The following is a 16,121-nucleotide window of genomic DNA, read 5'->3' as shown; positions in this document are numbered from 1 at the left end:
CCCTTGCTAAAAGAGCAGAACTGAGATGACTTAAATGCTGAATTATATTCCTCCTATTCCTGAATCATCAACAGCATAATGTAGTAAAATCTAGAGTAGTTAGCCCAGGAAGAGTTCATATTTTAAAAATCCTATAGTATTTTCTCAGAAGTTTCTGGGGTGGGGGGGAGGGAAGGGAGAAACAAACGTTTTTTCGGGGGTTTGTTTTTTTAGACATGAATTGAAATGTACTAAGAATTACATTAAGCTAGCCATGCCCAATTTACTTGAAATATGTTTTTGTGCCAGACACGAATGTACATATTAATTTGCTGCTGGAGTTTACAGCAGTGGCCTTTATTTTAAAAGTCGCTCTTTCCACAAGCAAAGCCCTGAGGGAAGATGACAGCAGCTGTTGTAGTAGCTGCTGTCACCCTCTGAAGCTGTTGTGACAAATGAAGATCCAAATCTTCAGATACAATTAACTTATAGCTAAGTCACTATATTACCTTACACAATCTCAGCATGCTTTCTCACTGAAATCTGAACTTTAGTAATTGTTCTGGAAAGAAAAGCTTGTTATCTAGTAACCAAGTCAATGAACCTTATAGATTCAATCATTCTTTAAACTTGTACAAATCAGCAAAAGTTTAAATAAGCAGGCTGAAACTCATATGCTGATGAGTAAGTCATACTGTAAAAAAGCCCAACTATAAAATTAAAAACAGATTGTATTCAGAAAGCTGGAAGATAAGTTGCTTTAATAAATGTATTATTTTTCTGTGTTGTTCTATACACGTAGGAAAAAAAACATATAGATATTTTGATTTCCTGCTCAGCTTTCAAACTGAAGAGTTGTTTGGTGGAGGAAGAGACTAGTATCTGTTTCACACTCCCATAATTTTGTAAGAGATTATTTATTCTCATTTTGTTACTATTAAAAATACAGGACATGGATAAGGACATTTAAAACATAAATAGAAATGTTTTCGGAACATGTGCTCCAACAAATAAAATAGTGCAATAGCATCTCAAAATAATCATCAGAAAAATGTCAATCCAGACCTTTCAAAAGGAAGTATTCTCTTTATGCAGAAGCTTTCATATTATCATTTTATTAGTGAAATGGAGGCCTGTGAGTTTTCATATCCAAACATGGTCAGAAGTAAATGACATTTGTGGGCATGTGGTGTGCAAGAAAATAAAACAAGTGCCTTGTTTTGGGATGGCAAAAATGCAGAAAAAAGATTTGTCTGGAGTCAGGGCCAACTGTGCGGCAGAAAAAGTCCTTTTGGCAATATGGGGGCACTTTTACATGTGTCTTGGCGGGGAGGTAGCACTTTAATTAGAGTGTCTCTGAGAGCTGTTCTAATTAAAGTGCCACTGCATCTCCTGTATCAGCATTCCCGCTGCCATTTATAAGCGTGGAGACGCTGATACATGAGATGTAGGAGCGTGGTAATCGCTGATCAAGTCTGCTCTGGCATGCTGGAATTCCAGCATGTCAGAGCAGCTTCCATGCCGACGTATAGGCGCCTATAGTGTTTCCAGGAAGCATGGCATCCTAGGAGACAGTGTGGGTGAAGTAGCAGGAACTTCCTGGTGTGGCAGGACTGCAACAAAGCAAGCCCCCAGACCCTTGGAAAGCCAGTAACATGGCTGTTACTTCTTTACTGTAAATAGTTCTTTATATAAATGCCTGTAAATAATGAAGTGTTTTTTCCACACCACAAGTTTCATTAAATAACAAACTGAATATAGACGATCGCCCATTTTCAGCTATCTTAGTGGTTCTTCAGCCAAAACATATTGCTGCAGCTGTGAGAGGGTTAACGCAGGACCTGCTTTTTGTAGGCCCAGGGAGAAGCAGCAGTCATCTTGGGAATCCTAATCATGTCCTCTTAATTGTTACCTCAGCTTGCTTGGTATCTTCTGCCAATGTATTGAGTATAGTCAACTCTGTCCTTCATGCCATTAATAGAGATACTCAAAATTACTAATCCAAGGCAGATGTCTGGGAAATCCCAGTTGATACCTTCCCAGTTTGGCCTTCAGTTATTAAGGACTACATTTTGTGTACCATTATCTAGCCAGTTGGGCACCCACCTAGTACTATTTTGCCTCAACTATATTTCTTTAGCTTAATTATGAAAATGTATTGAGACTGTTAAAAGCCTTACAAAAACTAAGACGTATCAGATCTACTACTCAGCCCCATCTACAAGGCCCAACACCTCAGCACTAAAGGAAATCAGATTGGTTAAAATAACTTACTCTTATCAAATTCTTATGAGCTGTTACAAACAATAGGCTAATTACTAGGTAATTATAAAGTATTTAATGATTTGTTCTAATATCTTTCCAGGTATCAAAGCTAGGGAATTACATCCCAGTCAGTCACAGCACTACTCTCCCCTCCCCCCCCCCCCCCCCCCCTTTTTTTTTTAAAGATAGAAAAAAAAAAAAAGATATGTTGCTGTTTCCCGTTTCTGGAACACACTTGACCAGTGTAAATTCTCAAAAGGACAGCCAACAATTGCATAATTACTTCAGCCAGTTCTTTCAGCCGTCTACGATGAATATATCAGGCCCTGCTGATACGAAAACATCCAACTTAAATAATATCTGACTTGTTTTTTCTCTACTCTAAGCTAAGTTCCTACTATCTTGTCCTTTTTGCTGTGGTTATCTTCTAATAATGGACCTTGCGAAGATTAAAGCAAAACTGAAAAAACCAAAAACATTAAGCACCTAAACCTTATACACGCCATCCATTATTAGCTTCCTCTCCTCATTCAGTAACATAATTTTCATTTCCCTTGGTCTTCTTCTTACTTCTTATGTATTTAACATTGCCTTTCACATCCTTTACTACCTGTGTCTCCTACAATACTATTGTATTCCTCCTTCGTAATATGGCCAAGTAGTAACTTGACACACATTTAATGTTATACAGTACAGAAAATATTCAGAAGTATAAACATTGAATAAAAACTGGTAATTAAATCTTTATTTAACATCTGAGTAACAACTCTAAAGCATGTATTCCTAATAGCTAAATTTGATGGTCTTGGGGATTTAGAATATTTTTCTAGAATATTTATTGAATAAACTAAGACTCTAAATGCAGGCATGTATGAGTGCTAATATCAAGTTGCATTGTGAGCTATCCTGAAGACCCACATAGAAGACTGAGGGAGCATAAGGCACCCCTTAGCAGGTTGTATTGGCTACTTGCAGCAGTAGACACAGCACAGGAAAAGAAGCTTCTGCAGAGTAGGGGACAGGATTTTGGATTCAGTCCTGCCCCCCCATTGTGACAGCAAATTTATACAGCACCATGTATAAGATCTGGAGTGGGGACAAATTAGAAGAATATTAAGACTTTTCTGTTTCTCTTAATCCATTTCCCAGGTGCTGGCAGGCATTAACCATGCAATAAATTGTAGCATGCTGCTTCAACATAGCTGCCCGCTGCTTGATCCCTGGCAGTAAAGTAACTGTTGGGATCCAGCATAAAGTTCCTCAGCTCCAAATGACACCATTATCTTAATGGCTGCCAAGGGCTGCACAAGAATATGCTGTCACTTACGCAAAGTTTTTGACAAAGATGTAATTTAGCTTAGCAAGTGCCTAGGGATGTGCTATAGTTATCCGAAAACAATTTAATCAGATATTTATGTTAACAATTGACATCAGATGACTCTCTTATATACATTCATACATACTATTTTTAAAAAACACATGTAATGAATTTTTTAGAGTACCTGTTTTTTTACTGCAATTTTAAAAGTAAAAGATACTTGCATATTATTGGCCTTGCATATAACATACAAGTAAACACAGAACCAGTACCTTTTTCATATCCCACACAGACACTTGGCTTTATTGACTCTTCTGTCTTACTTTCCCATGCTACAATCTTAGAGGATGGCTGGCCTTTTCCAGTTCTATCCAGTAATCCAAGAACATGATGACCAATTGTTTCTTCTACAGCAACAGTTGTCTTCACAACTTCTAACAGAATCCTCAGGAGTCTGTTGTTAGCGTTCTGTAGAGCATGCCTACATGTATGGACAGAACAGAAACTAAATCAGTAATTTGATACCTTTCCTGCCTGTGCATGGACATACAATTTTTGTTTTACATGTGAAATACTAGAAAGAGGAAAAATGTGTTACTGATTCAGTAGAATTAGCATTTTCTTAAGATTGCAAGATATCATTCATATACATTCTATATTAGCATACTGACGACAGCAGTCCACAGTCAAGCAGTTTTACAACACAGAACTGAAAACTACAATTTTGAGATTTTTTTTCCCCCCCTGGCAATTCTCTTTTTAAATATGGTCAAGCAATGCCATATTTGTCAATAATCCAATTAAAAACCCCCTCTCTCCTCACCATGTTTCACAACTTGTGAAACCTGTTTTATTGGACATAGGCTAAGATTGGATGGCTAGGAATGACTGAAAACCAGGCAGAATTTTACAACTTGAACTTCTGAGACTGGTTAGGTAGACTCTTCATGATGTTTTTAATATCTGAAACCACCCCTCTTTACAAGACAAAGAATGTTATATTATCTCAAAAAAAGATGAGACATTCAGACTTTGGTAAAATATTTTAGGCTAATACTACTAAGAGAGAGAAACCACAATTTTTTGTACTCTACATTTTTTTAAAGTAGTGTTTTAATTATTGGGAATTAATTAATGTCCATTGAGTGCAATAAAAGAATAAGTGAAATAAAATTAACTCGAGTTTAGTAAAAAGACAAAACTTCAACCTTTTCACACAAAAAATTGCTTAATACAAAAGTGTTTGTTTCCTAGTTTAAAGAAAACCTTCTTCTTCCAACCCATTCAAATAGGCCTTGAAAGACTTTAATACTCATGGGGCAGAATTTAGAAAAATAAAAATAAATACTACAATAAGTATTACTTCCCATCTGTAGTTACAGATGACCACAACATCCAGTATAATCATGACTTTACACTGGTAATATGCACTTTTAAATACAGAGGAGAGCTGTCCAACTGGGAGCCCATAGCTGCGTGCAGCCCCTGAGGGGCTACGTTGTGGCTCCCACTTGGCTGCTGTTTCCCACCATTACACTGGCTGCAGCAACAGCCAGGGAGTCCAGGCTCCCCCTTCCTCTGGCCTTCCCCATCTGCCCTTACCCCTGCCCTTGGCCTACTGTGGGGGGGTAGCAGAGCACTGGGGGAGCCTATAGCCTGCTGGTGGAGCAGGGAATTTGCAGTTGGGGACCTAAGGGTGTCAGGATGCCCAGGTAGGGGGTGCAGCAGCAGAGGACACGTAGTACCGTGGTGGGGGTATGGGGAACAGCAGATTGTAGGAAGGGAACGTGTGGTGCAGTAGGCATGAAGAGCAGCAGTGTTGAGGGAGGCTGGAGGGAAGGTTGCCCAGGACAGAGAGAGAGCAGCAGTGGGGCATCTGGGTGCTCTGTGCAGTGGGATGGAAGGCACTGGGCACCCAAGACCCATGGCCCCCATTGATGTGGTCCCTGGCCCCTTAAAAGTTGAACAGCCCAGATATGAGTCTGTCCGCTTATATGTAATGAATACATGAATATAAACATTAAAAATGTTATCTATATTAGCACAGTGTATCAATTCTGAATGTCAGAATTCCTGCCTTTTCAAAAAATTACTGTACTCCATGATGAAGATCAATTGTGCTTACACCTGTGAGATCAAGACTCCACATTGAAACTCAGAAAAAAATATCAAGAGAATGGGGGAGCATGCAAGGTAATAAAAGTTAGAAGAGACAGCAATGAAATCATTCAAGGTAAATTTATGTTTAAAAAGAAAGCTGAGACTACAAAAATAAATGAAATTTTAGAGGTTTTATTACAATAATGCAATCTCTTAACTGCAGTAAAAAGTGAACAACAAAAAGTTGTGCACAATCCCTTGCCCTCCCCCCCCACCAAATGGAAAATTTCTCAGACACTATTTTATAAATGTCTAAATTATACTACAGAGTTGGGAAAGATGCTAGACAGCCTTTGAGCCCCAAATGTCTCTCCTTAGGTCTGAGAAAGAAGCAAACACATTCTAAGCTAAATACCATATACAATAATCTTTTGTTTAAAAACATTAAGTAAATGAAAAGCAAAGCTTGCTTCTCTCATATTCATTGGCGAGTAATAACTACAATCCTGCCACTAAACTATGCCGTGCAGCATAAGCAACATTTAAAACTTTGAAAATGAAAACAGACCATTGTGCTTCTGTGGAAACTTCTAATTTAAAGGTTAGACTGAATTCAAAGTACCTTTCTTTAGAAAGAACTGCTGAAGATGTTTCTTCAGGGTTCTCTCTTCCTTCTTCATCCTCTAAGATGGGCTCTTTTGATTCGGTTTGATTTTCTTTTTCACTCTGAATTAATTTTTGTAAAGGGAGAGAGGACAAAAAAGACAAAAATCCTGTCATGCTGGACTCAACATGCTATCCTGATGCACAGTTACATCATGAAATAAAACACCTGCAAAAGCTATGTACTATTTGAAATAAAAAAGCAATCCTTTTGTCCAAGATTACTAGTATCAAGGAACAATAATAATATATAGGGAGTGGGGAAAATACGAGGGATCGAAGGCAAGGCTTGTTAGAAAGAAGTTTGTTATCTTAATAAACACTTCCTAGGTTTCTGGTTGGATGTTGCTATAGCAACATTAAAATTGGACTTTACCTGAATTAAAAAGATATATAAAACTTAGGCTCCACCTCTCCTCACTGTTTAGTATATACCGACTAAATAAAACTTAACAAATAATACTAACATGCATCACTGTACTGAATGGCAGACAAAAAAAGATCCTATTGTATGTATATGCCAGGGCTTCTAAGGCAGTCAAAGTCCATATTTACCTGTGTTTGCGTACTGCTGTTACGTAGCTCACAATACAACCTCTCCCTTCCAGGTACAGAATGCTTCTTTAATGATTCTAGTTCCTCTAAAAGCATTCTCTCTCTCTCTGTAACCAAGCTGTCATTCTCCAGTGAATCACTCTATAAAAGAACCATCATAGAGACAGGCTTTTACCTTTGGGTATTAATGATTTCTGTCACTTTTAATACTCAGCATGTCTTGCACAAGGAAAATACAGCCCAGTCTGTCAAGTGGTTAAAAGGAAATGAAAATTTTTCCAAAACAGACAAAAACTAGTAAGTGTATTTGGTATCTTAAGGTGGATTTTCATACAACTGTTATAAAACTCTTTTAAAGCAGTATGGTTATACTGGATGCTACAGACATTTTGAGAGTTTACACACACACACACACACACACACACACACTGTAGTAGGATATCTAGTATTCTATCTGGATAGTATGTTTTCTAGAATAGGCTTTCACTGCAGTCATACAAGGCAAAAAAAAAAAAAATGTATAACAAAATAGAAGAAGACCTAAAAGTATCCTTGATTTTAAATTTACATTTTACTTCTCGTACAGCTCTCATGGCCAAACATTAGAAGACAGCGAAGCTAGAAGCCTAAACACCAACTCGATGTCTCTCATCAATAACTCCACCCCCTCCTGATGCCAAGATGTGATGGAAGGGAGACAGAGGCCAGGAGGACATGGACAGAGAGAATGCTACCTTAGGGGAGCAATTCCAAGGCAAAGGATGGGAAGAGGCCCACAGTGATACTAGAATAAGCTATCTAGACCTGCTATCTAAACTCCTGCAGTTGCTTCAAAGGAGAAACAGGAGTGTTAGCCAGATACAAATCACAGTGATCTGGAATAGCAGGTCACCACTATACCACCTTTCCTCATGAAGACAACAGAAAGTATGTGAGGTAAAATCCAGTGTACGAGGAGCATAATAATAGACTGGTGGACACTTGTATTGCAGTGGAGTTCCATTCCCCATGGAATTGAACTTTAGGGTTCTCTCATATTTATTTTTATACATATTTTTTAAATGCTTCACCATTGAAATGAAGTATCCAACACATATGGATGCACCACTACAATGGAATAAATGGGTCAGAATTCAGGATTGTTTTGATTTCACCTGATATCCAGGTAGAAACAACAGATATGCAGTAGTAGGAGATCAAACTGCTTAATGCCATCAATTAAGCTGGCAAAACTGATGAAGGTTTCAACCCAAAGAGCTTCATGACAGTTTAAGGCATTGATAAAATGTATTCTTTTAAATCTGCTTGGCTGTAGTGAGGTCTCAAAAACAAGCTAGGTTCAGTTGTCAGCTGCCCTTGCTCCAAACCCATATTACCTCCGCTAACTGCATTTTAAGTCTTTCAATCTCCGCTAAGAGCTGTTCTTGATTTTCTTTTTCCCGCTCCATTTGTTGCATATGCCCCTGCCTCAATGTTTCTGTTGCCTGCTGATGTTCCTGATACTGTCGCACAAGTTCCTGTCGCATGTCTTCCAAATGCTCTTCATACAACAACAGTTGACTTGAGGTTTCTGTGCTGGATGCCATCATACTATTATTTCGCTGTAATATATTAATTATTTTTAGTATCATATGTGCTGGTACATACTGTATGAAATATTTAAATTGTTTTTTCAAAAATAATTGCACAAGTTATAACATCCATTAACCAAAATATCAACTTGTTTCAGGCTTCTTGAAAGCCCAAATGTTAAAGAATCATAAGCCGCCCCCATAAGAGAAAGAACAATCCCTTTCATAACTGTAAACAAAACAAAGACATAAATGGTTTTCAAAACAAAGACAAGTACCATATTTACCCAAATTCAAGACAACCCTGAATTTAAGACCACCCACTAATAATCAGATTCCAGACATGGAAAATGTATAAGTGTATAATAATTTTCCATGTCTAGAATCGAATTATTGGAGGATCATCTTAAATCATCTCCCACTACTACTGCAGGCACTGGAGGTGGGGAACAGATGATGAGGGAGCAGTAACAGGGCAGGTGGTAGAGGGGACATACCTTGGGTAAGGCAGTGGGGGGGGGCACAAGGTAGGGCAGGTGGTGGGGAGGCAGTAATCAAGCAGGCATCAACGAGGAACAGTGGGGGACAGGCAGTAAGGAGGCAGGTAGCAGAAGGTACAGTGGGGGACAGGCAGTGTGGAGATGGTGGGGGAGGCAGGCAGCTTTCCCCTGCCACCTGTCCCCCCTGCCACTTGCCCACACTTTGTGCCTGCCCTCCACAGCCTCAGGTCCCCACCCCTTCCTCCCTCCCCCACAAAGTCTCCAACCCCACCCACCTGCCCCTCCACCTCCCCCTTACCTTTGCTCTGCTGTCAGTAAGCTCCATCCCTGCTACAGCGTGGGGCACTGAATATGACCCCTGTCCAGCCCCACAGCAGTAGCACAGAGCCAGCGTTGCTACTACAGGGCTGGGCTGGGGCTGGAACTGCCCCATAAGACATCATACTTGGATTCCAAAATAAGGGCCTTTCCCCTCATGTTAAATGAAGGAAAAAGCATCTTGGAATCAAGTAAATATAGTATCAAGGTTTATTTGCAGGGAATGATAACGGACAACAGGAACTCATTTATGCTCTTTTATCTGACCTTGACCATTGTAATTTCCTGCTCACTGCAATTTATGATCCACTTCTCAAGTTTATAGAAAATGCTACTACTTAATCATCATCCTTTACTACTGCAATATAGTGACTGCAGCTACTATCATGTCTTAGGTCTGTATACTGTTGTTTTAAGCTACAAACTCGCATTTGGTCTTCAGGTCAGGGCACCAATGACTTGTTTACCAAAGATTAATCTAAAGTAAAATGTTGTTTTTATGGTGCTAATTAAGTATAGGAATCTATACATTATGTGTTTCAGTAACAGACATTAACATTCAGGTAATATTTGTACTGTGCAATTATCACAAGAATCAATCAGACACATTTGATGTTACTTAAAAATTAAAATGGAATCTGTATTTTTATTGTCTTGTAATTGCTTCCAAGGAATCATCTGCATTTTAAAAGCTTTTAAAGTCAATTATGAAAAGCAAATACAACATAAAATTTGTTTCAAACTGAGCAGAATATAGATCTTAAGGTTTCAAATAATTGCAATGCATGGACTACAAAGACAATAATTTACTATATTGTAGTACATTTTTTATCTGAGTCTATTCACAAATGTGATGGAGAAAAATGAGATGACCTATTATGATTGGTTCTTTTGCATCTTTATTATAGTATTCAATATAGAACTTTTGGGCACCTATACACATGCCTGATACTTGCTCTGACGTGTTCTAGAACATGTCAGAGCATTCTAATTAGAACACTTCAGCAGCCTCGGTGTCATGTGTATTCAGTGTCCCCGCCTTTCAAAATGGCAGCGGGAGCTCTTTAACTAAGGCTCATCAAACAAACTTTAGTTAAAGCACCTCCACTGCCATTGTGAAGCACAGAACACTGAATACGAGACACTGTGGGAGATTTAATTAGAGCGGCTCCTGAGAGCTGCTCCAATTAAGACACTCCCCTTGTCCCCAGCCCAGAGCATGTGTAAAGATGCTCTTTGTTTTTAAACCCTAATCTTACTGAGAACAACATGAAGATGTTAATCAACATGAAAATGTTTGATACAGATCACATATTTAAAATTATTGTCGTTATAATTTATCCTTTCAGATGGCATTTAAGAGGGATACTGCTAGGTTAAGAAAGCATATATTTACACAATTTATTTATAGCACTAGCAGTATATACTAATTAATATTAAAAGCTGCTGCTAAATCTAGCTACGTTTCAACTATTTATGCCATTTCTCACAACTTTTGATCAAGAACTGGATCATTCAGTTTCACTACATTTGCTTTATGATCAAACAAATATAATGCTTCAATATTAAGCACTGAAGGGGAATAACTAAAGAACTTCATTAAAATTAGCCTTTTCCATTAAAAAATATAAAAACCCAATAAATAATGGCCTAAGCTACATAACAGTAACTGGAATAATGGTAAAACTTTCTGTGAACAGATGGAAAATGAAATGAAATTGTCTGAAATATAAATATGCTATTTCACAGAACAAATAGATTGACAATGTCTTTATACTTACTAGTATTTCCTTCAGCTCAAATTCTGTGTGTCGGGAGGAAGATTCAACTGATAATTTCATTTCCTGCTTGCTTGGTCCCAGCATGTAAAGAGGCCCAGCAGTTGATTCAAATTGTTCTCCGAGAGAAGGAATATCACTGGACTCTTCACTGAGCTCCTTGCTAAGTGGTTTCAGTTCTTCATGTTTAATGTCTTTTTTCTTTTCTTTGCTAAGAAGGGTGTCTAACTCTTCTTCACTGCATTTCTGTATAATTTCAAAATGTCTTTCCTGTTGATGGACAATTTCTGTTTGTACTACTGACAGACTTACTTCTTTCTGTCTAGCCATTCTTGCCAGTTCAGTCTGTTGGGCAAATGCTACACTCATTTGCACGATAACCTGAATAAGAAAATAGTGTCTTTAAAAAACACACTGCGACATCAATTACTGGTAAAGAAGAATCAGTAAAACATGTAATAAAGATTTAAAACTATTATTTTATTAAAATAAAAAGCTATAAATAAAGCACATCAATTAATCAAGGATATTTCTTTTTAAAATAGAGTATTAAAATAGAGAAATATTACTAGGATTTAAACCATCTTGTCTATTAAAAAAATCTCAAAAACTTGAATTCTACAGCCTGACTACAAACCACGCAAGTATTTGTTTATTTTTCAAAAAGTATCTTTTATTAATCTGATTGACTGATCATTTGTTTTTTTAAGTATGTGGTCTTAGAATAAAAGGAGATGGATTTTGTCTCCCTAAAAATCTTCATATACTTCTGATGAGTAAATGAATTGAAAATAAACTCTGCAAGAATGAGAGGAATTTTTTCATCAAAAATAAACATGGCATAGTTGTTCTAGTGAAAGCTGTTTATAAAACCTTAATAGTACTCTTCATATTTTACAAAATGTTACATTACCCAAATTCTAAGAAAAAAAAAAAATCAACAACAAAATCTTTAAGAATAAAAAGCTAAGAGTACAAACGAATAAGAATCTTCTCTCCTAACTTTCTAAATAATTCCCAATGTGAGGACACTAGAGTCTGGCTGGATGAAGATGCAGACACTTAAAAATATCAGTTAATGGCAATACTCATAGGGCATCTATACATGTGCCCGACACCTGCTCCTACGCATATTAATTAGTACGCTGCAGCAGTCTGTGTCACATGCATTCAGCATCCTGCACTTCAAATTAGTGGTGGGGGTGCTTTAAGTAAATCCTGTCGAATGAGCTTAATTAAAAAGTGCCCTTGCTACCATTTTGAAATGTGGGATACTGAATACATGAGACAATGGGGGTGCTTTAATTAGAACAACTCACAAGAGCAGCTGTAATTAAAAGCACCTCCTCCCTCACCCACCCTGAAGCGTGTGTGAAGATGTCCTTAGTTTCTCCATAGGAACCAACTTTAACCATTTATTGTTTTAGGATTTTTAGGATAGGACAACCAGGAAGACAGATATTTGTTAAGAAAATAAAGGGTTTACTAGTGTACACTAAATGAATAAAAAAGAACAGAAAAATAAAGTAGGATTTGTATAGGCTTCATGCAAAGCATGTCAAAAGCTTAGTGTTTCATATAGGTTTTAAAAATTCTTCCACATTCAGAACCAGAATGAAACAGTTCCTTATAAATAAATATAATAAAGATAAAAATATATGTGTTCTCTAGTTCTCTGAGCTGCCAGAAATAATAAGTAAAAACAGAAGGTTATACAGTTTAAAAAAAGTTATTGTAAAGTTTTACCTTAGCCATTTCTTGTTCTAATCGTTCTTGGTACTGTTTTTCCAATAACTGAATAATATTCATTTCATTTTTTACTTCTATTTCACTAGGAAACTGCAATACAAATGTCAAACAATCTTAAATGATTTAAATGATTTCTTGCTTCTGTTAGTTGAAGTAATTTTGGCCAATAAGTAAAAGAACAGAGTTGAAATTGGGAAAAAAGGTTTCTTACTGCTTCTCCATAAGCAGCTATAAAAGCAAGACTAAAAGATAAGTACCAGTTCAATGCTCCAATACTGTCTGAACCCTGAGACAGAAAAGAACAGAAAGGCTATGACCACACCACACTCCTCAGCACATCTAAGCTACAATATTGCCAGTGCTAAAAGTTTCAAGATCATAAGCCAGGTTCCAAAGAATCAGGGCAGTTACTTTAAAATACCATATCTTTTAATTGGTCTTTTATTTTTTGAGCATTTAAGAATTACCGTTTCACACCTTCTGTAACCTCAAAGTCTAGACACTTTTTAAATAAATGTTGAGAATCTCTTATAAACACAACTTCTGGAGGTAGTCTTATAAGAAAAACTATAATATTTGAAAGACTGAAAAGAAAAAAATCACAAGAGCTAGGAACACTAGAACTGCCTTCAACATATGCAGGAAAAGAGGCACAACCCAAATACATCTCTGATGCATAGAAAAAGCAATTAAGTTTTACTGCCCATCAGAATTTTTGATAAATGCATTTTCATGGACTGAATTAACAATATTTTTCATTTCCGACATAGTAATTTAGTTATTCATTATGGCTTATAAATGATTACAATTATAATAATTTATTTTTGCTATAAAATATAACTCCTATTTCAATGATGTTAAGTAAATAAGTAAACAATTTATGGTGAGAATACTTAATAACATTAATATTTTTGAATTACACTGTACCTCTACTGCCTCGTTTGTACTTTGTTGAGAAATGTTTTCAGCATGTTTCATTTTCAGCATGACCTCTTTAATGTTTACCTGCGAGTCTCCAGGTATACTAAAATATAAAAGAAAGAGTGGGAGTTTAATATTTCAGAACATTCATTTTAAATGTCACAATCCTGCCAGTTAAATAAATAATAAAACGTTATCAGAGCAAGGACAATTGTACATAGGATGCAAACTCTTAGGTATTCTTCAACAGAACAATGAAAAATGATTATTATTTTATTTGTATTGCAGTAACTAAAGGGGGCAACTGGGGCCACAGCACTGGGCACAGACTCAGGGGAAGCGAGGGGTAAGGTGGGGGAAAGGCAGGAAGAGGGGCACAAAAAGAGCCCTGACTCCAGCAGTGGCTGATCCTGCAGCTGTGATCAGCACCATTCCAGTTGGTGCTGCCCAGCTACATCTCTGTGCAGTAATACCCCCCACAATCAGCATCAACTCCAGTGTATTGATATATCTATATCCTACTTGGTACAGTTGCTATTGCAATTGTCCATTTGCAACAATACAGGATAAGTGAACAGGACAAATTAGAAGAGCAAAGTGAAGTTGACAATATAGGAAATGGAGCTAGGATCCTACAGTTACATATGCTAGCAGTACAACATTTTGGCCATTCAAACTTGAACACAAAGTTTGGGATTTTCAAAACAACTCAAGTAAATTAGGAGTGCAGTTCTTATTTATTGGAAAAGGACTTGTGGTTCTAAGGTTACGTCTGGAATGCCAAAAACACCTCAACTCTGACCCATGCCTTGACTTGGCATATGAGGGGCAGACCGTAGGGGAGCCATGAGGAGCCTGATCCTTATTGCTAGTGATAGCTGCATGCGTTGCTCCAGGCAGACAGCGGGTGAGGGGCCAGGGTTTGCTGTCTTGGCCCATTCCCCACTCTGTGCCAAGGCACACATGCAGTCACCATTGGCATGGCGCTGATACCAAGGCTCTGCAGCCTATCCACCAGCTGCACTAGGCTCCGAAGCCCTGGCCAGGCTCCATGGCAGTAGCGGGTGCATGCATGCATGCCTCTGGATGGACAGCGGAGGTGGCGACCTGGGGCAGCACAAACTCAGCCCTCCATCATTGTGTGTCCCAAGGTGCACATACAGCCACCATTAATTTATCTAGAATGGGGAGCAAAAGCAAAAATAGCTAAGGTATGTCTATGCATTTGCAATTACTTTTCCGACTGCATTATAAATAAAACCTAAGTCAGGTAGGTACTTTTACAAATTCTACTCAATTATTTAGTAAAATACGCCTAGGTTAATCTCAAAACATTTTGCTAGTCTAAGTCCAGGGTCAGCAACATTTTTGAGAAGTGGGTCAAAATGACACAGCCTGGGTCTAAGGCAGGCAGTACTTAGCATGAGATTCTCAACTTTATTTACGAGCATTGATTTACTAATTCCATCCTACTTAGTAGCCAGGGAAAATGGTTCATAACACTGAATTAGATGCATATAGTAATCTTAAACTTTTAAAGTTTCTGTAAGTTTGAGAATGATCAGTTGCATCAATAGGGTGATCCTTCACCCTTGGGTGAAATTTACACTCCCTTCCCTCCATCCATTATGTTCACTTAAAAGACAGCTGAATGTGCCAGGTGGGTCAGAAAAAGAAAGAGCTACGTAACCAAGAAGGATGGCATTCTATTGGCTGCTCCCAGACATGAAAAAAATGTCAAAAACCAGCATTTTACTAGAAGAGGAAGCGCTTTAGTTTGACCCGCCTCCACAGTGTCTATATAGACTGTTTCAGCTGGGCTTTTTGGCACTTATCTAAAACTAATTCAATCAGCTATAAAAGTGCCAAAAAAACCCACTGAAGTGCCCTACCTGTACAGACATTGGGCAAATTGGGTCAAACTAACACGATGCCTCTTCTGGACATGTGCTAGACTTGGTGCAGAGGCACACTGAGCTGAAAGTAAAGTGCAGTTTTCTTTTTTTCCTCCACATCTGTAAGCAGCCATTTACTTTGCTGCCCCACAGTCAGATGCATCGCCTACTAGCATCATAGGTGCCAAGTTTTATTTCTGCTGGGGGTGGGGGTTAAGATTATGGACATGTGGAAAGTTTTATGCCTTTCAGGTGAAAGCCCTCTTTCCAAGGCGGGGCAGGGCCCCGGGGCCCTCCACATACTCAGCTCCTCAGACTTGTATTATACAACTGGCTTGTTAAGAGACAAGGCATACATCTGGATGAGAAAGATAGGTAAGAAGTCTACTATGTTCTATCTACATTTAGATACCACAATGCTAGGACGCATCAGAAAGCTCTTCTTATATTAGGGTTACCATATTTCCAGTTTCAAAAAGGAGGACACTTGGGGGGTATGATTTGGGGGG

The 16,121-nt window shown here is 38.0% G+C and overlaps 1 protein-coding gene across 1 annotated transcript in view; it reads right to left on the bottom strand.

Annotated features, from left to right (window-relative positions):
* The window catches only part of LOC102372483 (A-kinase anchor protein 9), a 125,361-nt gene that overhangs the window by 50,893 nt on the left and 58,347 nt on the right, over positions 1–16,121 (bottom strand). The window contains exons 16-22 of the mRNA XM_025210002.1: positions 13,724–13,820; positions 12,794–12,886; positions 11,051–11,428; positions 8,257–8,481; positions 6,881–7,021; positions 6,285–6,388; positions 3,835–4,043 (exon numbers count right to left, since the gene is read on the bottom strand). Coding sequence (XP_025065787.1) covers positions 3,835–4,043; positions 6,285–6,388; positions 6,881–7,021; positions 8,257–8,481; positions 11,051–11,428; positions 12,794–12,886; positions 13,724–13,820 — 1,247 coding nt within the window. The remainder of the gene's footprint in view (positions 1–3,834; positions 4,044–6,284; positions 6,389–6,880; positions 7,022–8,256; positions 8,482–11,050; positions 11,429–12,793; positions 12,887–13,723; positions 13,821–16,121) is intronic.

Source organism: Alligator sinensis, unplaced genomic scaffold (assembly GCF_000455745.1).
Source record: "Alligator sinensis unplaced genomic scaffold, ASM45574v1 scaffold479_1, whole genome shotgun sequence".
Lineage (NCBI taxonomy): Eukaryota > Metazoa > Chordata > Crocodylia > Alligatoridae > Alligator > Alligator sinensis.
Note: the sequence above shows the minus strand (reverse complement) of the source record. Positions and strands in the feature narration are given on the sequence as shown.